The sequence below is a fragment of the Sphaerodactylus townsendi genome, linkage group LG14 (genome assembly GCF_021028975.2).
Source record: "Sphaerodactylus townsendi isolate TG3544 linkage group LG14, MPM_Stown_v2.3, whole genome shotgun sequence".
Lineage (NCBI taxonomy): Eukaryota > Metazoa > Chordata > Lepidosauria > Squamata > Sphaerodactylidae > Sphaerodactylus > Sphaerodactylus townsendi.
This window is the reverse complement of record NC_059438.1, coordinates 296,115-321,233: the sequence shown is the minus strand read 5'-3', so window position 1 is coordinate 321,233 and position 25,119 is coordinate 296,115. Positions and strand designations below refer to the sequence as shown.

General features: G+C 44.9%; 1 protein-coding gene across 2 annotated transcripts in view; it reads left to right on the top strand.

Annotated features, from left to right (window-relative positions):
- The window catches only part of BEAN1 (brain expressed associated with NEDD4 1), a 46,119-nt gene extending 26,721 nt beyond the window's left edge, over positions 1 to 19,398 (top strand). For both annotated transcript variants that reach the window (XM_048516094.1, XM_048516096.1), the window contains 3 exons: positions 7,500 to 7,709; positions 9,580 to 9,721; positions 18,332 to 19,398. In XM_048516094.1, coding sequence (XP_048372051.1) covers positions 7,500 to 7,709; positions 9,580 to 9,721; positions 18,332 to 18,683 — 704 coding nt within the window. In that variant the 3' untranslated portion in view covers positions 18,684 to 19,398. The remainder of the gene's footprint in view (positions 1 to 7,499; positions 7,710 to 9,579; positions 9,722 to 18,331) is intronic.
- Positions 19,399 to 25,119: the final 5,721 nt, after the last annotated feature.

Here is a 25,119-nt window from a genome sequence, read left to right as displayed (position 1 = left end):
GGCTGCTGTTAACTTATTTGGTGGTCGAATTAAAGTGATTATACCATCTGTCTCAATTGCTTAGCTGGAGGAGCTGGATAATGGCCGTTGTTATGGATGCATCCATCATTGTCAGCATTTAAAAAGATAAAATGAAATTATATATTCAGGTCCTCATAGGGAAGAATGAGTGTTCCATTGAAAGGGTATGGTAATAACAGAAACATTTGCAAAAACAACCCATCTTTATCAGGTGCCAGATTTCATGCACTAGAAATCCAGTGTGGCACAGTGGTTGTGTGTATGTGCCGTCAAGTCATAGCTGATTCATGGTGACCCTGTAGGCAGTGGTGGCGAACCTTTGGCACTCCAGATGTTATGGACTACAACTCCCATCAGCCCTTTCCAGCATGGCCAATTGGCCATGTTGGCAGGGGCTGATGGGAATTGTAGTCCATAACATCTGGAGTGCCAAAGGTTCGCCACCCACGGCTGTAGGGTTTTCAAGGCAAGAGACCTTCGGAAGTGGTTTTCCATTGCCTGCCTCCACATGGGCTGAGAGAGTTCTGAGAGAATGGTGACTGGCCTAAGGTCAACCAGAAGGCTTCATGTGGAGGAGTGGGAAATCAAACCCGGTTCTCCTGATTTGGTTATAAGAATAGGATCTGGTTCAAATCCTCGCTCTGCAGTGGAATCTTGCTGAAATGCTTTGAACAAACCAATGGTTTTGACGAAGGCAGCCCTTAAAAATGAATCATTCTCATATTCGTCGAGCACTTTACAATGTTGTCGACCGCTGCACCTCAACTGCCTTTACTAACATCTCCATCTGAGACAGAGAATAGTAAAGTTCACCAAATGTGTTCCTACGTAAAACCATCTTCAGCTGCCTTTTAAAGGTCAAAGGTGAGGGGGGCCAGGCACACCTCCTCAGGGGGTTGTACCATAATTGTGGAGCTGCCACTGAAAAGATCTCTCTTGTGTCCTCACCAAATGAGCTTCTTTGATTGATGGGACAGTCAGGAGGGCCTCTGCCTGTGATCTTAATTCCCAGCAGGAACATATGGGAGAAGACAGTCCTCCAGATACCCTGGCACCAAGCCAAAGGATTCAGCCTGCAGCTGTCTGGGTGGGACAAAATGTGCTGCCAAGTAACAGCTGGCTTTTGACAACACTTCATGGGGTTTTCAAGGCAAGAGACCAATATAGGTGGTTTGCCATTGCTTGCCTCTGCATAGCAACCCTTGATTTCTGTGGTGGTTTCTCATTCAAGTACCAACTCCGTTTAGCTTCCAAGACCTGATGAGATTGGATTAGCTTCGAAGACCTGGTGAGATCGGATTAGCCTGGACCATCCAGATTTGCGGGTGGAAGTGTGTGAGTGTGTGTGAAACGCCTCACCGTGGGGTTTTTTTTCCATCTCTTCCTGTTTGGTCCTGATTCAACAGTAGAGTGGTGGGTAATCAGTGCACAAATTCTGCTCCCTTCCCTTCAGAGCTTCTGATGAATAAATTATCTTTGTAGCTGTGTCAGGTAACAGCTCTTCTTCTGTTCTTTTGGCCATCCTGATCTCTCTTTTTTTGCCGCAAAGCCTCCAGATGCACATAAAGCAGACACGGCGCAGGAGAATCATAGCAGAGATCCAAGTATTTATCCCTCTCTGTAGAGCTCAATAAATGGTGAATAATAACTCTCTGTCTTTTTGTTAATAGATGGTAGGAAAGCAGTAGGAGAGAAATTACAAAGCTCTCATTGCTGGCTGATGATATTCATCTTGTATGCTGCAGAATAGTAAAAGTGCCATTCCTGGGGAAATGAGGCCATCAGTAATGCAGCCAGCCATCAGGATGACAAGGGTCATAAATTAATATATTATCCGTCCTCTGTCACATTATTTTGCCGCTGCTGTAACTTTTACCATTTGGGTAGATTTGTTTCCTCCCCAATAGCCAGATTTTAGGGTTAATCTAATGCTTGATAACGTGGAACTTTTTCAAGCAAGATGTGCATTTGATTACAAATGAATTGAGCCAGTTGAGAAAGATTAAAGGGAAATCTTATTTGTAGCACATACCACCATCACTAAAAGTAGTAACAGCTGATTCCATCTCCCACCAACATCTTCTGACAAAGTGATTTTGGTACTGGGAAAGACCTATTCATAGTTCAGACTTGAGATTTATGTACTGGTAGAGATCTAATGAAGACAGTAATCAAAAAAAATGTGTGGTAGTGCAGAATAAATAAGTCAGAGGACTTTACAGCTGGCTAATTAGTCACGACAGACCATGAATTTCTAATGTATACCAAAACATAGAATCCAAAATAAAATTGCATTACAACAATGTTTGGAATATGCTGCCACAGGAGGTGGTGATGGCCATTAACCTGGATAGCTTTAAAAGGGGCTTGGACAGATTTATGGAGGAGAAGTCGATTTATGGCTACCAATCTTGATCCTCTTTGATCTGAGATTGCAAATGCCTTAACAGACCAGGTGATTGGGAGCAACAGCCACAGAAGGCCATTGCTTTCACATCCTGCATGTGAGCTCCCAAAGGTACCTGGTGGGCCACTGCGAGTAGCAGAGAGCTGGACTAGATGGACTTTGGTCTGATCCAGCTGGCTTGTTCTTATGTTCTTGTGTTCTTAACCACACTGGCCTCATGTGTCCTTGTTAAGCAATAAACATAACAACTGTATTAATTTCATATAACAAACAAAAATTCATCCCGTTAAAGAGTTCAGCCTGATTGCATGTAGCATCTTACCAAATAATCATATATTTTAAAAAAAATCTCAACACATACAGAACACAACATTTACAACATTCTCATATCTTGTTTGTAGTAATTGTAGAGCGTCCGCTGCATCCGAGATGCCCAGATGTGGTACTGACCTCCACATCTGTACTTCCACGCCACCGCCAGCACACCCCGGGTTTGTAAGAAAATGCAGTGCATGGTGGCCTGCGCCTTGAACTATCGCACCCTTTTGGATGGTGAAAGTCCATTGAGTGCTATGGAAGGATTTCTGATGGCAGGAAGGTTTTTTCGATTGTCCTCCTTCCCTGTGTCACCAGAAAGCCCTCTGGAGGTGGCAGGGTGGTACCGCAGCGGTGCCCTCCCCAGCCACCTGGGTATCTAGATTGAGCTGCAAGATTTAATAGAGAAAAATATGATGTTTAGTCATTTATCAGTAATGTTTTTAGGAATATAATCAAGAGGTATAATTTTTTTGGAAGTTCATTAGAATTATAAGCTGCAAACTTTCATCTCATACATTTTTGCAAGGCCTGAAGAGGTTTATGGCAAGAAATATGAAGGCCTGCCCCTGCCAATGAAGCTTCATTAGCTCAAAATTGTTTTCTGCTGGAATAAAGGGGTGAGGAGCGGCTTCGTACAACATGTGTCACTTTCCCTCAGGAGTGATTTGTTTTGCCACAGTGGTATTTATCATGTTGATAAAAGCGGTCCGATGTTGGAAGATGGGAAGATTTTTTCCCCCCCGTTAATTCAAGCGGGCACCTACGCAAACTGCTGTGACATCATTATAATGCCCTGAAGCCAGAGGCCTCTGTGAAGATTTATTCCCAGAGCCCCTTTTCCAGTGAAGGCGCCTCACTTCTGACAGACGCAATTTGCAGACAGCTGGTGATCCAATGTTATCCCTTCTGACTCTTTAATAAGAATGTCTGTGCACAAGAAGCAAATCATCACCTGATAGCTGGGGAGGGGGAGATAATAAATAAATAAAAGGCAGTGTTAGCTATCTCCCACCCATCCCCCATCTGGATTGCAGTGATCGAGTCCATCCTGTAAAGCAACCATTTACTCCAGGGGAAGTACTCTTTGGTGTGTGGAGATCAATTGTAATCCCAGGAAATCTCAAAACCCACCTGGATATATGGTGTAGCTGAATGTGTGAACAGGAGGAGAGGAATTTCCCTTCGATTTTTAAAACTGTACCAGAGTACCTCTTTCATCCCTGTGTACAGGCGTAAAAAGTGCCATCCATTTAAAGCATTGGTGTGTTCTAGACCCAAATGATGTGAATTTTGGTTCTTTAATGATAAAAGAGCCCTGCTGAGCCCTGATGTAAACCAAACATACTGGGACAAAATATTGATTTTTTAAAAAAAAATGTGCTTGGTATCTTCAGCTCTTTGAAGGAAGAACGGGATAAAGTCAGTCGGTAGTCCTTGCACTCGTATATGGTGATTTTTTAATCCATGTCACATCTGCTTTGGCTCTAAGAAGATCCTAACTGAATGGGACTGAGGGTCCATTCCGCTAGCATCCTGTTCCCTTCTGTGGTCAGCCAGATGTCTCTAGGCGGTCCACAAGAAGTCAGTAGGTCTCCATCTGCATCTCTGAACTGTGGCAGAGCCAGAGTTAAATTCTGCTCTAGTCTTCCTGTGCCATCTCTTACAAAATTGAATCTTTTTCTCAGACGAGCTTTGGGAGCCAAGTTCTGATTCATTTTGCGGATCCCTGTGTGGCAGGAATAGAGAGGCCGATGGCAGCCTCGATAACCGCAGCAGCCGGCAGGATTTATTTCACAGTTCAGCCGAGAGCACAGAATCCAATTGGGGACTCTGGACCATAGCAAATCAGCACTGAATAGGAATAGGTCAGAAGGCAGGATCAACAACATTCTCATCGGTCATGCTCATTTGCCTTATCTCATACCGAGTCGGCGGGCCCCATCCCCTGTTTCTTACCTCCTCCTGCGCCCATCACTCTCACCTTGATTAATGAATTGCACATTCTGCAGAAACCAAATGATTGAATTTTAAGGCAGGAGGAGAGTGGTGGTCTCAGAATTAAAGTGCCCATCATCCACATTTCAAAAAGGCGAGGTGGGAAGGAGGGCACAGTGTCGGCTGCAAGCAACAGTGGGATGCAATCTATTTAATTTTGACATGCTGGGTACTTAGCAGAATATAGTGGTGTGGAGTAATGCCTTCCACTGAGCTGCATCATGCTATCGGGAGTTTGAGAGCTGCAGAATCCCCATATTCTTTCCGAGAAATTTCCTGTCAGTAAAAAGGCAGGAAAAAGGAGAGAGGTTAATTGCTCAGGAGCCTCAAGCATCCATTTGATGACTCTTCCAAGTGCTCAGTATTTAAGGGTGGGCAAACGGAGGATATAAATTCCATTGAGATGAGAAGAATGAGGCCCATTTGGGCCGACTCCTTGGTTGAGGTGAGGTAACTTGCAAAAAGGAACTCTTACACCTGGGCTCCACCTTGATGGTGGTCATTGCCACATGGAGCTAACAAAGGCAGGCAGCTCAGGCAAAGACTCAAGGGAAGGGATGACTGATAGAATGCTGCAATTTTAAATGTAAATAGAATAACCCTTGAATAAAAGCAGTCAGGTATGTATACCAGACAAACAGAAGATTCTGTGCATGCACCTTTACGTTGTCTCCTTACCCAATCCATTGCTGTGCTGAGAATGTGTGCAGACATTTTCTTTGTAATAATCTAGTTATTATTTTGAGTTCTGAAAGTATGTTCTCCATAACATGTTAAGCCCTACTTGAAAAAGAAAGCAGGGGAAGGGAGGTTAGTCGATCACTAGATTCCAGGAGTGTGCAAGTATGGTAAACTGTCCTTGCGGTAGCTAACTGAAGCGAACAGAAGATGCGGGCACTAAGCAGAGCCTGTAATCAGAGACACGGACTAGGAGTGCTTGCCTTGTTAGTGGGGGGTACTCTAAATGACCAGGCAGTGGCAGTATAGCTACTTGGAGAGAAGCAAAGAAACCCTTTGAAAGTTGGATGGGCTTGTCAAAGTGATGTGCTGTTACGTGGTGACCTGGGATGGCTGCCGAGTTAGTATCTTCACCTCTTGGAGGACCTGAAGCAGAATGTGGGTCAGCAGGACTGTTCAGTGGCAAGCAGTAATGCCGTCCCTGAACACATAAGAAGTAGAAGATGCAAAAGGCTATAACAGTGTGGTGTATTAGTCAGAGTGGGGTGTGCTATAATAGAGTGTCAGACAGGATTGGAAAGGTCCAAGTCCTTATTTGACTCATGTAGTACTCTTAAAAGTAGTCTGACCTATAGCATTCATTGGGGGGGGGGGACCACTATATTGTTTTCTCCTTAGAAAAAGAAGAGTTTGTTTTTATACCCTTCTTTTCTCTGCCATAAGGAGTCTCAAAACAGCTCACAATCTCCTTTCCTTCCTCTCCCCACAACAGACACCTTGTGGGTAGGGCTGTGAGTGTTCTGAGAGAACTATGACTAGCCCAAGGTCACCCAACAGGCTTTATGTAGGAGAGTGGGGAATTAAACTCAGTTCTCCAGATTAGAGTCTGCCACTCTTAACCACTATCCCATGCTGGCTCCCCTAGAGAATAGGTGGTATAAACAAGTAGAATTGGTCAAAAGTTGGTTTTGATATTGATTGTTTGGTGCTTGTTGTTTTTATTATTTTATTGTATTGTTTTTTGCTTTGTGAGCTGCCCCCGAGCAGTTTTTTGGCAAGGCAATGTATACATTTTCTAAACAGTGGCAGAAAAAAAACCACAAAGATGACATGACAAGAGAAAAGGAGACCTGGCTAGAAGGAAGAGAGGCTAGTGATCTCATCATGTCACCAAAAATGTGTCAGGGCCTTGGAGAAAAACTTTGCTCCTACTAGAGAGGTAAAGGCCTGAGGAAAAAATGGAAGCATTGGAGTGGATGACAGGTTTCTTCCATTTTTCCGAGGCCTTTTTTGCCATTTTTATGATTAAAAATTGGAAATTTGAGGGGTTGTTCTTCTATGCTTCTTTGAACCATTATAGGTCATAGATAATGCCAGATGAAACTCTTTTAATAAAGAAAGAACGTAAAGGCTCTACATGGTTCTTAAAGCTTGGAACCAGGGTAGCTGAAGGTCTGTCTTCCCCCATATGTTCCTGGCCAGAAATTAAGATTGAAGGGAGATGTCCTGCTCACTGTCTCACCAGTTAAAGAGGCTCATCTGGTGGGCACACAACAGAGGGCCTTTTTTGTGGCAACCCCGCAATTATGTAACAACCACCCCAGGGGGATCATCTGACTGCCTCATTGTCGAGCTTTATTTAGAACTGTGTTTGATAGTTTTAGCTTTTGTTATTGTCAGTCCTCCTAATTGGGAGTTTTTAAATAGAGACTTTTTAGGGGGAGTTTTTAAGTGTTGTTTTATAATGTTTTGTTTATATTGTCAGCTGCTTTAGGTTTAGGGAGGGAGGGAGGGAGGGAGGGAGGGAGGGAGGGAGGGAGGGAGGGAGGGAGGGAGGGAGGGAGGGAGGGAGGGAGGAAGGAAGGAAGGAAGGAAGGAAGGAAGGAAGGAAGGAAGGAAGGAAGGAAGGAAGGAAGGAAGGAAGGAAGGAAGGAAGGAAGGAAGGAAGGAAGGAAGGAAGGAAGGAAGGAAGGAAGGAAGGAAGGAAGGAAGGAAGGAAGGAAGGACATTTAGAGCTAGTACCATGAGGCAAATATCATTTAAAACTAACTTTTTCTGGTGCTGTCTCTCTACTGTGCAGACATTCACTTGAACCAGAGCGGTCCCATCAGCAAGCTCTCCCACTACACCGAACACAACGGCGACACAAATTTGATGGGCTCTTCTGTCATGGTGGCCGGCATGGTGATTGGCGTGGTGCTGTTCCTCTCCTGTGTGACCATCTTCATCGGCAGCCTGCGGAAAGATAGGCGGTTACGGCATCCCCACCTGAGGAGAGACGCCAGCTACAGTAAGACGCCATCTCGTTTTACAGCCATCAACAAGCATGGGAGTAGCACATGCAGACTTCAAATTGGTCTCGCTCTGTTATTCTGCTGTTCTCATACTGTGACGTGAGAAGATCAGGATCCTGCAAAGGGGTGGAAGGGACTGTGAGCCCAAAGTTCACTCTCACTTCCAGTTTAACTGCCATCTGCCATTCTCAGATGTCTCATTTGGGCTTAACGCGAAATCCTGTCTCTGCTCAGACGGTCGGTCTCTCTTGGCCTGATGTGTTTCGCAGGGTAGTTCAAGGGCAAAATGGCAGTCAGGAACCATTTCCACTGCTGTAATGATAAGAACAGGGAAAGAGAAACTGTTCCCCCAGGGCTTCCCGGATCAGCACTCACTGGAACTGACCTCCTGGAAATGTTTTTCAACCCTCCTGTGCTAGTTGGGGGGGGGGGGGGAAGCGTCTGGGAGGACTGCATACCACAATAAGCAGACTGAGATGTTCTCTGCTCTCCCCCCCCCCCATTATTCACTTTGAGGATCCTTAGCTAACAGAGAGAGGTACATAAATTATGTAAACAGTACAGAGAGAAAATAAAGGCATGAGACACTCTTAGCTTCAGGGTGGTGAGGAGGCTTTATTAGAAAAGGAAAAGTATGTAAAAGGCTGTTTCAAAAAAATCTTGGAGCGGGGGGGGCTGAGAGGACGACCTCAAAGTTTCAAAGTTTTGTAATGATGACAATGGAGAGTGGGTTGCTACCACAAAATGGCTGCCATGGAAGGCTAGGTCAATTGTAGGGATGAGCCGCTGATCCAGCAGCACCGTAAGTAGAGCGCTGGAATGCCAGCCCGACTACGATCTTCTGGTCGCACCGCTTCCCTGCCCCTCACCCCCCGATGAGTCACAGGTCATGAACTACCTGGCTCACAACCACCAGGTGTCCCAGACAAAGGGACAATGGGCCCTTGCCCCCAGGTGAGGATTAGACCCAGACGCTGATGCTTCTTCCCGCACGTAGCAGCCAGGTGAGATCATGCATCACATGACTGATCTCTCAGTCTCCCGCTCTCCCAGTTTCCCCCGGTCCGCCCTTCTACACGCCCCCACGATAACCCTAATAAAAGGTGCCAGGTACTAGCACGCGGTAGAGTCGCCAGGACCACGGACCCCCGTGCTCCCGCTGCTGGCGCTCTCCACCAGATGATATCTCCGCATCTTGTCTCGTTCTTACGCTGACTCCGCGGGCACGACTTCAGTCAATCACCAAATGTTGAGGAGTTGCAAACCAAGCATCCTTCCGTGATGGAGGATGCTCCTTCTGAATGAATTCTCCCTGCCAGGGTTGCCAGTTTCCAGGTGGGGCCTGGAGATCTCCTGGAATGACAACTGATCTCCAAACAACATAGATCAGTTTGCTTGGAGAAAAGGGCAGCTGTGGAGAGTGGACTTTATGCAGTGGTGGGATCCAAAAATTTTAGTAACAGGTTCCCATGGTGGTGGGATTCAAACAGTGGCGTAGTGCCAGTGGGGCTGGGCGGGGCACGATGGGGGCGTGGCCAAAATAAATAGCCTACCAAGCAAGTAAAGAGTCCCCTGGACCCAACCGTAGTTAAAGGGTCCCTCCTCTTACTAGCCGGCAAGCTCTGGGCTACGAGAAAGAAGAGAGGGGGAGGCGAGGGCGTGGAAATGAAAAAGCGGACCCAATTAGTAACCCCCTCTTGGCACACACAAATAATTAGTAACCCACTCTCGGGAACTGGTGAGAACCTGCTGGATCCCACCTCTGACTTTATGGCATTATACCCTGCTGAGGCCCCTTCCCATATCCCATCTACTCCAGGGTTCAGGGTTTACAGATCTGGCTCACCATTTGTTATTGACTTCTAGCTCCAGACGGCTTCTCATATGGTGGCTCAGTTGGAGAGCTAAGATCCAGTTGCCTCGATGAGTTCCCACCAACACTGGATTTCAGTTCTTATATGGAGACCTTGTCTCAAGTCAACATCATGCATCCTGACTCCCCTCCACGGTAAGGACATTTGGAATACGTTCCTGTGTTTATGTCACTGATGGACATTGTTCTTGAACATGGAAACAGGCCTACATGTTGCATTATGTAAATCAAGTTAAGCTTCCATTTTTATTTTAAATAAGAGAGAGAGAACTACCGGTAGTCTAGTCCAACTGCTCTTTGTCAGCAGAAGATCACACCCTTGTTGGTGCTGAGCCACAGAGATCACCTCCAAGTCAATAAGGTCATTTGACCAAGCAAAGTCTCATCCTGATCTGGCTGTTTCGATAATCTTTCCAGGACATACACAGCCAAGGACTCATCTTGCTGGGCAAAGTTACCCCATAAAGACATTTCACAAGCCAGAGAATACTAGCCGATGAATAACCACACAATACATCAGCACATGAATCTCAATTCAATTCAATAAGCCTTTATTGGCATACAGAACATACAATATAAATACAGTTAAAATTACTAGATAAAACTTCACACTGGATCATAAGTTCAGTTCGCAAACCTCAGCCAGAAACTTTGCCACTGCGAGACAACAGTCAAGGTCATTACAGTTTAAGAGCATATTTACTTTATCAAGCTCTGTCAGGGTTTTCATAGACTCAATGATTTGTAATAATAAGCTGGATCTTGGTTTCTGGTAAAGTGGGCAGTGGAGGAGAATGTGCGCAATGGAATCCAACTGCCCTGGGCTGCAGGGGCAAAGCCTCTTATCGTTTGGTAGACCCTTGAGTCTTCCTCTATGGAGCGGGGATGGCATAATATTAAATCTAGCCAGCATGTAGGCTCTCCTATATATAGGGTTGGTAAGCGACATCAGCACATGAATCTGTGGGTGCCTTGCTGTAGCCCCCAGTAGCTGGAAACCTCTCGCCACTTTCTCTAGAGAGGCCTAGTGCTCCTTTACTGGATAAATTCAGTTTCCAGTCGTGGACTCCTTTGCTATCTTCCTGAAGCATTTGGAAATCGGCATCTCCTCTGTAACGCACTATGTGTTCCTTTCCTTATTTTGAAGTTGGGATTTTTAGAAGTTGAGACAAGATGACGCTGTATTAGAAAACAGGACTGAGCTGGGGTGAAAGAAAAAACCCTTGAGCAATCAAACATCGGGAAGATAGAGGAGGGAGAAGCGTTATTTTTCCAGCCAGGTAGGTTATTTTGAGAGAGGCCAGATTCCCTGCAGGTGTTTGAGAACATGAGAATTCTCATGCATTCAATCTCTCTGAGGTGTCTTGGCCAGCTGCTGCCCCTTCACTGAATCAACTGTAATTCCCCTCCAGGGAGTGTAGATGGCTGCTGTGTGTTTCCTTTTACAGATTTCCATTTGCTGCTCTGCTACCAAGCGCAGGTAGTTACAGCAGAGTGTCAGGATAATAGATGGTCTCTCTTGTCCAGTTCTCAGATAGAAGAACAGGGTTCAGAAGGCTGAAGAATGAGAGCCATTGAGCAATGCAAAGACCAGGATAATTGAGGGCAAAGTTCTTCATGCACATTACTTTTCTCCTTTTTCTGTAACTCTTGAGATCAAACTGTCTCAAGGTCACCTGTGTTATGTTCCCTGAAAGCTGAACTTATCTTACCTAATGCCCTTAATGTGCATGTTCATATGTCCTCTGTCAGGCTGATGTACATTCTGGAATTCAACAGCAAGCCTCCAGGAGTCAAGTAGTTAACATGTCTGAACAAGCCTGGGTGTAAAGAAGCAGAAAAATTGGCCTGCGGAGGTTGGGATATTCCCACCTATAATGGGCCTAGAAGCAGGTGGAGAAAGAAAACATAGGCTGCTCCATACATGACGTTTTCCCTGCTGCGGGAGGGAGGGAGCCATACCATGTTGTGTAAAAATATGGAAATGGGTTGTCGCTGCTGCTCTGAAAGCCCCCTCGCTCCCCCTCTCCTGGAAGAGGGAACGACAGGATTTTTAGTGCCTCAGAGCAGCCGGGCAGAAAGCCACCCAGCTGCTCTGGGGCTCTGAATGTCACTTTTAACAACTGGTTTGCCGAACTCAACAAAAAATTAGGTACCAGTTCTACTGAACCGATGCGAACTGGCTGAATCCCACCACTGACTGTACCCCTTCGGACTGCAGGAGAGGGGATTACGTTTTTCAGTTTTCCCCTACGTTCATTAATCCCTGGGGAAAGTAGCACACAGCATGCAGAGAGCTAAGGTAGACTCTTTCATCTTGATGTATACATTTTTAATTTGCCAGGGAGCCTTTAACATGAGAGTGCTAGAAATGTGGATCTCCTCCATCTGCTGTCTGTAGTAATTCATCTAGTTTCTGCCTCCTCACTTCATTCTATTCTGTATTGAGAACATAGCCTCACGTGAACACCAGTATAGATAGTCCCCCACATCAACTGTGTGAAGCAACCTTGGATTGTTTGCCTGGATTTTCTTCTCACTGGGACTGCCAACCCCCCTGCAATGGACAGATTAGTGAAAAGCTCCCTGAATTTTTTCTTTCTCCCTGAAGTCAAAACGATGTAAAGTTTTACTTCTAATGTACCGTTTTCCACACATATCCCTCAGCAGGAATAATTTCCCAAAGCACTCCCATGGAGAACAGCATTGTGTCAGTAGAACTGTAGGAGAGATGAGTGAGAAACTATTTTTGTAATAGTTTCTGAGGGTGGCAACTTGAATGGCACTCAATCCCCTGTGTCTTTACAGGTTGTAGGTTGCTGGATGCTTGTGCCATATTTTCTTAGGCGCAAGTAGGCAAGAAAAATAAAAAAGTAGTGGTGAGCGGTTTTATTAATAGAGTCACATGGAGAATGAATTGATGGGATCAATTATGAACTATGGATCTGCACAAATGGATTTTCACTGGGAGGCCCGTTGAGATAAGGGCCCATTGGCTGCCTGTTCTGGAAAGTTTGAATTCTTCAGTGAACTTTGCCTCTCCACACAGCCCAAGATGAATTAATAAATCAGGTGTTTTTAATGTTTTCTTCCTTCTCCTCCTCTTCTGCAAAATCAAATATTGTACACACATTTAGTCCAACATTTATTTGCGGGTTCTGCAGGTAGGAACATTTTTCATGTTTAAAAAATTACAGTATGTTTATATTTACTCTTCGTAGCACTCCCCTCCCCTAACTTCTGCTAGGTAGTTAACTGGGCCTAAACTTGTATGTGTGTAATGAAGTGAACTCTTGAGGGCCAAACTAGATGTGAAAGCATCCTCATGTCTGCCACAGGAATGCCACTTCAGAGTCCCTGTGGCAAGCGTGGGATATTATCACACCTAGTCTGGTCCTGACTCACAAAAGCATGTTCTGAAATGCATTTACCATCCCATCCAAAGGTTACCCCAGTGAAGGGGGAGAAACACTGTCAGGTGGCTGATGCCATGGCCCACAACATCACGGCAGCACTCCCACAATATCAGTCAGCTTCCACCCCAGGTTTGCAGCAGCTGCTCTGTGGCCCCGACTCTCAGAGTTATGCCACCCTTTTGGGTGGCATAAGTCCGTAGAGCCAAATCAAGGGCTCTACAGTGGTGGAGGCTTGTTCTTTGTTGCATACCTCCCCTTACTGCTGGAAAGCCCTCTTGGAGGCAGCAGGGCAGCACCATTGCAGCGCTACATGCCACCAGTGGGACTTTTGATGGGTCTGCCCATTAGTCTTTAAAATGCTACTGGATTCCTATATAATTTTGCCATAAATCCCTTGGGAATTATTACCTTTCCCTAATCGTTCATGTTTTAGGATGGATTCAGAAATTATGAACATGCCTGGAATCCTAGGCCGTTTCCGCACGGCCCAAATACGACGCCTTAGGGACGGCAAAAATGCCGTCCCTAAGGCGCCGTTTGCACAGGCTGCTGCGTTTCAGCAGCGCCGACCTGGCTTCCCTCCACCTCCCCCAGAGCGGCGTCAGGCCGCCCCAAAAAACCTCCCTCCTGGAGGGAGGTTTTTGAAAAACAGTGTGTTTCCGCCGGCGCGGTGCAAACGGCACCGCCGGGAACACGCTGTTTTCCCCGTCGTCCCCCCCCCCCTCACCTCGTCGTCCTGCATTGCTCTACTGGACTGCTGAGACCCTCCCTCGCTGTCCTCCGACCCCTGGAGGTCGGAGGGCAGCGTGGGTGGGTTTTAGTAGTCCAGCAGGGCGACGCAGGGCGACGAGGTGAGTGGGGGGGGGAAGGGGAAGAGGCGGCTCCATGCGGAGCCGCCTCTCCTACGCCAGCCTCTGCGGAGGCTGCTCGCATGCTCCCATGCGAACGGCCCCCACCCCTCCACCGGCAGGATTCCTGCTGGTGCAGGGGCGCCTTTCCACAGTGCAGAAAGGGCCCTAGATTGGCTGGTGAGCAAGAAACAAGCCCTAATCAGGTGTCACAACAAACTATTAGATCAAAAAATTGCTACACCAGGGAAATTTCAATTTTCGGGAAGTCTTACTCCCCTACTGCCTCGGCTCCGTGACTCAGATCCACAGTTTCTCTGTCACCACAATGACCACGTTACTGCTTTTAGCACTGATTGCACGGACCGACCTCTGTTCTCAGAAGTTCAGAGGCTCATGTCGTTCAGCCTTGAGCAAAACAGCTGCCAGAATCCAGAGCAGAGTTGCCAGGGCGGGTTCGGCCCTCCGGAGTCCTCCTTATCATTCAGCCGTTTACAGGATTCATCTGTATTTTTTTTTCCCTCCTGAAGGATACCCAGGGCAGAAATACTATTTATATAAAATCCTAATTGGGAAATTAATTTATGAAAGATGCCTTAGGGGCGTTAATAATTTAATTGCTTTGATGTATGAGTTGCAGAAATCTCATTTAGGACTCAATTTGATTATCTGCATTCCTAATCGGTTCTCACACTAGATTTGAGGAAATCGCTGCAGTCCTCATTTGGGTGGTTTGATTTTTATTTATTTTTTGCTTTCAATCGTGGCACGCTCACCAGGCCACCCAATGGAGCCCACGTGGTCAATTTGCCTTGACAACCTTAACTAGATGGTGATCGTATCCACAAATGTCCTTTAGGTGAATTATTGGCTTTCTCGTGGATCTGAGCTCTCTGCAAGCATGTCAGATTGATTTGACATGAGAGGTGTTTTTAAAAAGTGAGACACACAATGAAAGTGTCCAGATGACAGCTGGCAGCCCTTCACCAACTATTTCATGCACATAAATGTTTCTAGGGGCACATTTGCCACCACTGAGCGAGTCTCAACATTTCAAGCCATTCATTAGAAGTGTAATGAGACACTTTGGTCAGGATCCTAATTGTGCCCGCAGCGTAAAACCCATCCAGAATCCAAAAGCCCAGACTTTGTCACCAGAAAATCTACATTCTGCAACCGCCATATGTGAAAGAACTTTCATTTTTCACTGTCCTGTTTCTCCTGGAATCCTAGGAGCAGACAACAGTTGTCACCAAAACATACAACAAAATAGTCATGTAAAAATCCAGACCAAAGACAGAAGCAGAGTGTTTATTGTTTTAATAGATTATTGTTTATTGAGTTATTTTCATGGCTTTTTAAAAATTGCAAGTTGTATTTATGTTTTTATTTTTTGTTGGTGGTTGGGTTGCCAACTTCCAGGTGCGGCCTTCTGGTCTCGTCAAATTACAACAGATCTCCAGTCAAGAGAGATCACTTCTCTTGGAGAAAATGGCAGCTTCATGTCTGCCACTTTATGTCATAAAATCTCTATGGACCTCCCCCCCCCCCCCACTTTTTAAACTGCCCAATCCTGTCTCTACCCTCAGATCTCCAGGAATTTCTCAGCCCAGAGTTGGCAACCTGAGTCAGTAGTTACTTTGGGCAGATTCTGCAGACTCTGTCTTAAATACAACAATGAATAGATTTAGGACTGACTCTCTCTTAAATAAGCTCTTCCATGTTTCTGAGCCACAGTCCCTGCTTAATAGCCCCTTTGCTAACATATGGCAAATATTCTGAAGGTGATTTATTGCTGGCTGGTGAAACAAAACCGTTTGGTCTGCTGAGCCTCAGAGATTCAGTGCGGGAGGGGAGTTCATTGTATCTTATCCCCTCACGCCTCTTTTTGAAAGCAAAAATTCCCCACACACCACCCCTACAACCTGTCACACACACACACACACACACACACACACACACACACACACACACTGTATAAAGCAAGATATGTGTGTTTGTTTTAAAAGAAAGCCTTTTTTGTATAATCTGTTTAAAACTTAAAATGAGCAACAGTTGACCCACAGTTCAGTCAAATGCAATGGGAAGAATACTGAGGAATACACATCACAAAGAGCCTTCTTTTGGTTCAGATAGAATTCTGTATGTGATGCATACACAATATTGTTGCAAATTAGGATGGGGTGGATCCAGCCAGCTTTTCTGCTGGTAGAAAAGGGAGGACGGTTGCCCTTCGGCTACCCTAAAGGGACCTGCAAGGACAAAAGGCATGTAGGATGAGGGCCATAGTGAGGAGGGCAACTGAAGGAGATGGAGCGAAAAAAGTGAGTTTGATCCATCCTGACAGATCTTCATTGTCAAAGAGTGACACTGGCATCGCTGGCTTTTCATAGAGAATTCCACGATGTTGTTTTGGGGAGATATTCATTTGGTTGGATCCAGGCTAAATGCCCTATTACTGGAATTGGGCTTTGCTGCCTCCACTTCCACTACAGCAGAGGCGTAGCTCCAAGGGGACCAGGGGGTGCGTGATGCAGTGGGCGCACACCCCTATGGGGGGGGGGGCAGAGGACGCACCAGTGCACTGGGCGCTTTTTCCCCTTGCTACACCTCTGCACTACAGCCCATTCATATTCTCAGAATGCTACTCCTGGGAGATAGGGCACCTTGAGGAATGTCCTGAGGGGGATCTGCAGCAGGAAAGGAGAATTTATGGAAATAGTCAGTTTACTCTAGAGGTAGTCCATACATAATAAATACAGTTGAGGTCTTGTCCCTTACCATGTTGCAAAAACCTTGTGTATGCTTTGGCACACCCTTCTGGCTTCTTCCAGGAGATCTCCTTGTTTTTGCCTTCAGGAAAGCCACTTAGGTCTTACTAACTTCCAAAGTTCTCCAGATGCAGAGAAAGTGCTCACAGTCTTAATTGCACATTAGAAACCAGTGGAGCAGAATCCTTAGCTGCCAGAACATGTGTATGTTCGGAGAACATTAATTTCATATTAGCCTCAGGTTGTGAACTGAATCAGAGCGGCTTTTCTGTGATATTCAAACTAGAAATACAACCCTAAAACACTTGTGTCTTCCTTGGTGGTCTTCTATCCAAGTACCAACCCAGCTTAGCTTCCAAGATCTGATGAGATTGGGCTGTACTATACCTACATCCCCTCACTTGCTCTGAGGTTAATTGCACTGAAATAAACGAGATTTAAGCCCAAATATATATATGCTCTAGAGCAGTGGTTCTCAACCTGTGGGTCGGGACCCCTTTGGGGGTCGAATGACCCTTTCACAGGGGTCGCCTAAGACTCTCTGCATCAGTGTTCTCTATCTGTAAAATGGATAAATTTTAGGGTTGGGGGTCACCGCAACATGAGGAACCGTATTAAAGGGTCGCGGCATTAGGAAAGTTGAGAACCACTGCTCTAGAAACTGGATCCCAGACTCTTTATTTGCTTTTGTTTGTTTTTCTTTTTTTGCTTCGTGTATTTGTACGTCTGTTTTGCTTTTGAATCTTTCATACTGCTTTTCCACATGTTAATATGGATAGGCTGTGTCCATATTACACAGCTCTGCTCATGTAACTGAGGCAAAAGGTGGATATGTGCTTGAGGTTGGGGAAGAGCCCTTTGCCAGTACAAAGGTCTTCACCATTTGACAAAATGGTGCTTAGCAGTAGTGCTAAGAAGACTTTCTGCAAGGACATAGAACAGAGCCTCATTCCTGATCTGGAAGAACACAAAGGTCGTTTCCCCACTTACCTGGGTGAGTGGTTGCTGTGCGCTACTCCCAGTGCACATCATTTCTGACGCGCGCCTGGGCTTCATCAAAAGGCGCCGTTTCAAAAAATGCCAGGAATGTCGCGCGCTCAGGGGGCGCGGCAGTGGCAGCGTCGGGGCGGCTGCGTTGTCGCCGCCCCTGTAATGGGGAGTGCCAGGGGACCCCGCGCTACTTGGGGAGAGTAGCGCGCAGCAGCAGGTAAGTGGGGAAACGCTCAAAGATTCATATGAAAGAATGGGCTTTATCTAATTCTGTAGTCCTAGGCCATTGAGAGCTTTAAGCAGTACAGCCGACATAGATTTTGCTTCAGGAATCAAAGGTACAAAGCTCAATCTGAGGGAATGGGGAAGTTCATGTGGAAGAGAGTAATCTCTAAGCTTTGCTGGGCCCAGGCCACTGATTCAGATTGGAATAATGGGTTGGATCCTGCCAGCTTTTCTACTTGACCTTTTCCCATCTTGCATCACTGCAGCTCACATGTGGCACACAGTTTCCATGATTCTGTGTGGAACCCACTTCCTTCATTAGTCCTGCAGAAAAGCTGGTAGGATCAAACCCATTGCAACCCTGTGACCAGCCCATCTACAGATGAACCACAGAATTTTGCACTTCCTGAAGTATTAATTTCTTTTTCCTCCGTCACACACACAGCATGATTCTGTTCTGCAGCATGTTTAACAGGAATCTTGATTTCTTTTCAGTTACGACGAGTGTGTGGGACCAGGAGCAGCCCAAATTTACATTCCTACAGACGACCCTCCGCCTTATTCCCTGACGGACCCTTACCAAAGGAGTGACTTGGCAATAAACGTTCCTTCGGGAGAGGAAGCGACTCCTGGGACTACAGAACAGGCCACTGAGTGCTGGGTTGGACTGCAAGACCCCCAGCAGCCCATCTCTTCCATTTCCTCGACCTCCTCGTTTACAATGGAGGCTGCTCCTCCATACGAGACCGTTGTGGGCCAACAGAATGTCCCAATTCCCTTAGTCCCTCTGGAAGTAGTGAAAAATTCTAGAGAGGGCTATCAGAACCTTTGCAACAGAATCATGTAAAAGAAAACGGGAGCTTCTCAAGAGATTCTTCAAGCGGAGTAGCAAGGACATGGAATGAGATTAACCCATCTGAGTACTCTACAAAACTCTTTTCTACTTTTAACAGGGCTGGAATGGGATTATTTGGGGGTGAGGTTTGGTTTGGGGTAGAGGTACTGTTATTGTTTTTTAACAGAACATTGTGAACATTTACCTGCACACTAATTTGGGGGGAGGGGGGTTGAATTGTTCTGCAAATTGTCAAATACTGAAAGCGGCAGCTAGAACGGGACGCTGGCCTCTCTGTAACATTTGAAAGGACCTCCAGCTAATCTGCTTTTAGTCTAGATTGATGTTGTGTGGTCAAACCTGGCTGTCAGTTCTGATATGGTAATTTGCATGTCTTAGAACAGGAGGGAAGGAAGATGGAGGGGTTTGAGTCCATACTTGTAAGCTCCATTAAGTAATTGATGCTCGATCACTTAGTAATGAGAGACGATTTGTTCGTTTGCAGCATTTGGAAAATGTACTTGTTTAGATGTATACCTCAGCTCCAGGTTCATATAAACAATGGTTTGCATGGTTTTTCCTGCCCAAAAAAAATGATGCATTGGAATTATTCCCATTTTACAGATGGAAAACTGAAGGTTAGAAGTTTCCTACTGAATTCTTAACTGGCTTGGATTTAAATCCATGCCTACTCCCAAAAATATAAACGCTTGCTGTCAAAACCTCATCTCCTGTATCAGAGTTCAAACCTTATTCTGCTATTTAGGAATATTTCTGTCTGTTGTATTTTAATCCCACCGCTCCTCCAGGGAGAAATATTGGGTGCTTTATGTGATTCTGTCCATATTATCCTAACAACAGCCCTGAGAGATATGCCATGCTGAGAAACAGTAACAAGCCCAGGGTCAACTAGTAAATTTCATTTATTTGTTAAAATATTTATATCCTGCCTTTCCCTTGAGGCTGAAGACACCTCACTATTCCAGAAATGTAAAACAAAGTACAATAAAACTTCACTAACCCCTCCCAAGAGAATGCCTGTAGCATAAACCCCATTAAAAGCCTTTGCAATTGAAACGATCCTACAGGGCTTCCCTCACCCCCTTAGGGGTCCCTTTTCACTGTGGAGATCAAATGGCCCCTGGAAGATGCCAAATGTTCCACCTTAAGTGGGGGAACAACTAGAAAATGGCATCCAGAAGAGCACAGTTGGCGCATTGGGTCAAATGTGGAAAGGTACATAGCTCCCAGGCCATAAAGGGCTTTAAAGGCTATCACCAGTACCTTGAATTTAACTTGGGCCCCTTCCGCACACGCAAAATAATGTGTTTTCAAACCACTTTCACAACTGTTTGCAAGTGGATTTTGCCATTCCGCACAGCTTCAAAGAGCACTGAAAGCGGTTTGAAAGTGCATTATTCTGCGTGTGCGGAATGAGCCTTGGAAATTGAGAGCCAATGTAGTTGTCTTGAAATAAGTGCAATCTATTCCTGACAATTAGCAGTAATTGGACTGCTGCATTCTAAAATAGTTGTAGGTTCCAGGTTGTCTTCAAGGGCAGCTCAATGTAAATTGTTGTATCAGCAGCCCAGCCACAAGGTCACAAAAGCATGGATAACAAAAGCAAAGATTCGTGGGAGAGTGGGTATTTGGACTTTGGACTCCGTAATCATAGTTCAGCATTTGAACCACTATGCCCCACTGGATCTTCACAGTGCCATGACACTATTCATTATTGTTACATGCCAATTTGTAATGGGTCTGACTCTTGCCTCCTTGGCAGCCATTTTGTGATGGCCTCCACTTCCCCTTCTGAAAATTCTGAACCTGACAAGGATAAAAACTCCTAGTGCTCTAAGGAGTGAAGGTATGCTTTAGCAGGCCTAACCTGCGTGAGGAAACAGTGTGTTATCGACTATTCCCCAGAATCCTTTGCAATGCACAGATGTTCCAGGGCAGACATATTCCAGGGCTTCTCTCAGGAAAGAATTTCACAGTGATAGAAAGTGTGTACACCAGATCGTTGTGAGTTGAGGAGAGGCCAAAGTCAGATAATGATTATCAGGTTCCATGTATGTGTTTTCCCCACTATCCCATCTCTTTTTCATTCTTCCTTCAGCCTGTTTCTATCTATTTTTTTTCAAAAGCAAGATCTGTTTGATTCAAGGTTTTGAAACGTTAACTTACACCTCCATTTAAATTCCTGCCATTGTTTCATTGTTTACTTAATAACCCTATTACCACTGAGAAAAGAGAGCTAATAAAAATAAGTTGATATATTTTAGTAGACCAGTGGCCCTTGGTGTTACACGTGTGTCAGCTTTCATGTTACACAGAACTTACTTCCCTGCCAGACAAAGAGTTCTGTGTAACTCAGAAATTTACCCTGTATTTAGTAATCATTCTAAACTTTTATTTAATGCTTGAAATGTTAACAAACAAAATGTTAACAAACATTCAGGCAACAACAACTGAGAATATCTTGATAGGAAGTCACAATTTGAATGTGGTACAGTCACTATCTCTTCCATGGGTTTCAATCCTGTAGTAAGTACTGCTTTTGCCCACTTCATTAATATTTTCTGTCTGAAATGCTTTCAGTCCAAAATAGCTTGCAGTTTGGAAAAGGCCCCATTTAACATCTCTTCTGAAGGACAAGTGTGTAATTACTCCTTAAAAGGATGATGATTATAGTAAATAATTTGCTATTGCTGAAAGCCAAATTATGAGACGTCCATAGAATTCTCGTAAGGATAATTTTCATCTATTTGTCTTATAACTGTTATCAATATTGGTGTTTTGGCTCTATGATATTTAGTTTTTAAAATTCTGATTCATACCTAGGACATCATACAAGGCCATTTATAGCAAAAATTGCATAATTAGATCACAGATACCTAAGAAAAGCTCTTCTGAAACAAACCAGTTGACCCTCTAGTTCAGTATCCTGTTTTACACAATGACCAACCAGATGACCTGAAAGGCCTACTGAAGGGACACAGGGACTATAGCACCTGAGCCCTCCGGGGGAGGGCAGTATATAAATTAAATATCAAATCAAAACTGGCATCTGAAAGTGAACTGCCTCTAAATATAGAGGTTCTATTCAGCCATCACAACTAACGGTGGACCTATCCTCCATAAATGTGTTCAATTCCCTGATGAAGTGGCTTTAAGTACTACCCTTAGTAAATGACACAAGTCATTTACCCATTCCTTTTGTATATCCTGAACCTGTTGCCTAATATGGTCAATATTGCGTACTCTATCTGGCAATATCGGTTTCCAAGCAGGGTCACATCTAGAAGAAGAGTTTGGATTTATACCCCCTTTTCTCTCCTATGAGGAGTCTTAAAGCAGCTTACTCCTCCTCCTTCTCCCTGTAACAGACACCTTATGAGGTGGGTGGGACTGAGAGTTCTGAGAGGACTGTGACTAGCCTAAGGTTACCCAGAAGGCTGCATGTGGAGGAGTGGGGAATCAAACCTGTTTCACCAGATTAAAGTCCGCCGCTCTTAATCACTACACCACGCTGGCTATGAACCAGCCCTTTTAACTGGAGATTCTGGGGATCAAACCTGGGACCTTCTGTGTGCTCTCTCACAGCTCTGCCCATCCTGTTTGAAGTGAGGCAAACCAAAACTATATGCAGTCTTCTGAATATGACCATTCAAAGGCATTACAATAATAGCCATTTCATTTTCAGTCCTTTGCCCAATGATAGCTAGTATACAATTGGCCTTTTTCCACTGCTGCTCCTGCATACATTCAGTAGAGACTATACCCCGTGACATCAAGACTGCTTCCCTGGTAAGTCACCACTAGTTCATACAAAGGATCTGTCCTTCACATTATTCTTAGCAGAAAAAATATTTCCCATTGTCTCGAACCCAGGCCACTGAAAATCATTGCCTTCATGAAGTCATGAGTTATAAATGTTCCTTCTACAGTGGTTGAACCATCTGTGGTGGTTTGTTCACATACACAAGTCATCATCATCTTTATTACCCAGACAACAGATCTTTCAGCAATTCAGTCATTAAAGCAAATTATAGTACTTGTACATGTTTGATTAACAAGAGTTCTTTCAAGATCTAGTCTGGATGGTAACATATTAATTAATAGCCACTCTTTCAGTAAATATGTACATTCTAACCAGCAAGAGACAACTTGACCAGCCTCTTCTCTGAATGATCTGGTACTTTGGCCAAGAGTTAGAGCAATTAACCTCCGACTCTGTAGGGATGAGCCCCGCGAACCCAGCAGAGCCTCAGAAAGAGCGCAGGAATGCCTGTGCCATCTATGCCCTTCTGGGTGCACACGCTCACCTGTCCCCCAAGCCCCCGTGAGTCATAGGTCATGAGATACCTGACTCATGGTCACAAGACATCCCAGACGAAGGGACAAAGGGGCGCTAGCCCCCAGGTATGGATTAGGCCCAGACAGGAATGTTTCCTCCCGCATGTAGGCAACCCCATGAGTCACATACTGTACAGTATTCTCCCGCTCTCCCGATCCGCCCCTATGAAACCCTAATAAAAGGTGCCAGGGACCAGACCACGGCAGAGTCGCCAGATCCACGGATCACGCTTCCTGCTGCTGGCTTCTCTCCACCGGATGATATCGCTGCGTCTCGCCTCTTCCTTGCGACCCTCGCGGGCCAACTTCAGACTCCTTTAAAATAGCTAGAAAACAACAACACCTGGGCTACACCTGGGCTACAACCTATCAGCCCACACCACAAGGACCCAATTGAGCAGCCTCAAAAGATTACTGATGGCAAAACATTGTAACGTGCCAAGAGAAAAGCACTCCTCTAAGTTTTGGTAAACTAAAGATTCTGAAATAGTTTGTGCATTTAAGTACTGGAAGGTTTAGCTCCAAGGATAAAGATGAACGAGGTCAACAATTCACAGCATATATATTCCGGAAATCTATATCACATGATGAAGGTGTGAACATGGTATATTTGAGTTGCCAGCCCTGGCTTGGGAAATTCCTGGAGACTTGGAGGTAGAGCCGGGGGGGGGGGGGGCTGTGGTTTGGGGAAGGAAGGGACTTCACAGGCTTCTGTAGCATAGAGTTCGCCCTCCCTGTTTTCTCCAGGGGAACTGAACTTTGTGGTCTGGAGTTCAGCTGAAATTCTCCAGCCCCCACCTGGAAAGTTGGCAAGCCTATCTAATAGTCACCCCAAATCAAATTGTTTGAAATGGAAGTACAAAAGAAAAGGGCAGAGACTGTGCTGCAAGCATTAGCTTGGATTCAGCAATAAGACCCATTCAAAACATTACATTATCCATTGTACAATTTCAGTATTTTTACTGGAGATTTTTTTAAAATCACATGATGAATAACAATATTTCATTGCTCAGAAATCAGGATCTACTTCACCCACGCCAGAAATAAAGTTTTTTTCCCCTTTGAATAGTGTAATGATTTGTAATGAATAGTATATCCCCCCCCTTCTTCTAATTTTAAAGATGTTGCTGAGAATACATTTGGTTAAAAAATATAATACACAGATCATTGCTGTTGATCCATTTTGTTTTGTGTGCACCAAACTGCAGTTCTTGACTTTTGGTTTTTGTGTGTTCTCCTTCCAGTTGACCAATGCTTGGAAAAATGTTTAGTTTTGCATTGTTTCAAAGAGGAGGGGGCCTCCCTAGAAACTCAAAATGTTTGATAGGGAGTGGGAAATGTGCATTTATGCATGATCTGTGGTGATTCTGCACTGGTCTGTTGTGACATAATTGCTATCAGTTACAAAGGCCCCTTCCGCACATGCACAATAATGCGTTTTCAAACCACTTTCACAACTGTTTGCAAGTGGACTTTGCCATTCCGCACAGCTTCAAAGAGCACTGAAAGCAGTTTGAAAGTGCATTATTCTGCATGTGCGGAGGCAGTTAAAAGACACTTTCAGATGACATCAGTTATTCTCCTATTCCACTACCTTAAGTCACTGGCCATTGCTCTTCAATGGCTCATTTTCATCCTGGAGAGAAGTGAGTAGTGGAGTGCCACAGGGTTATCCTGGGCCTAGTATTATTCAATAATTTTGATCAGTGACTTGGATAATTAAATAGAGGTCATGTTAATCAAATTTGCAGATGATACCAAATTAGGAGGGGTAGCTAACACCCTGGAGGACAGGGGCAGGATTCAAAATGATCAGGATAGATTAGAGAGCTGGCCCAAAACTAACAGACTGAATTTCAACAGAGATAAATGTAACATTCTACACTTAGACAGAAAAAAAATGAAATGCACAGATATAGGTGACACCTGACTTGACAACATTACATGTAAAAGGGATCTGGGAGACTAAGTAGACCACAAAGCAGTGTGATATGGGTAGCCCAGAAAGCCAATGCAATTCTGGGATGCATCAATAATAGTATAGTGTCTAGATTGAAGGAAGTAATTGTACCACTCTACTGTGCATTGG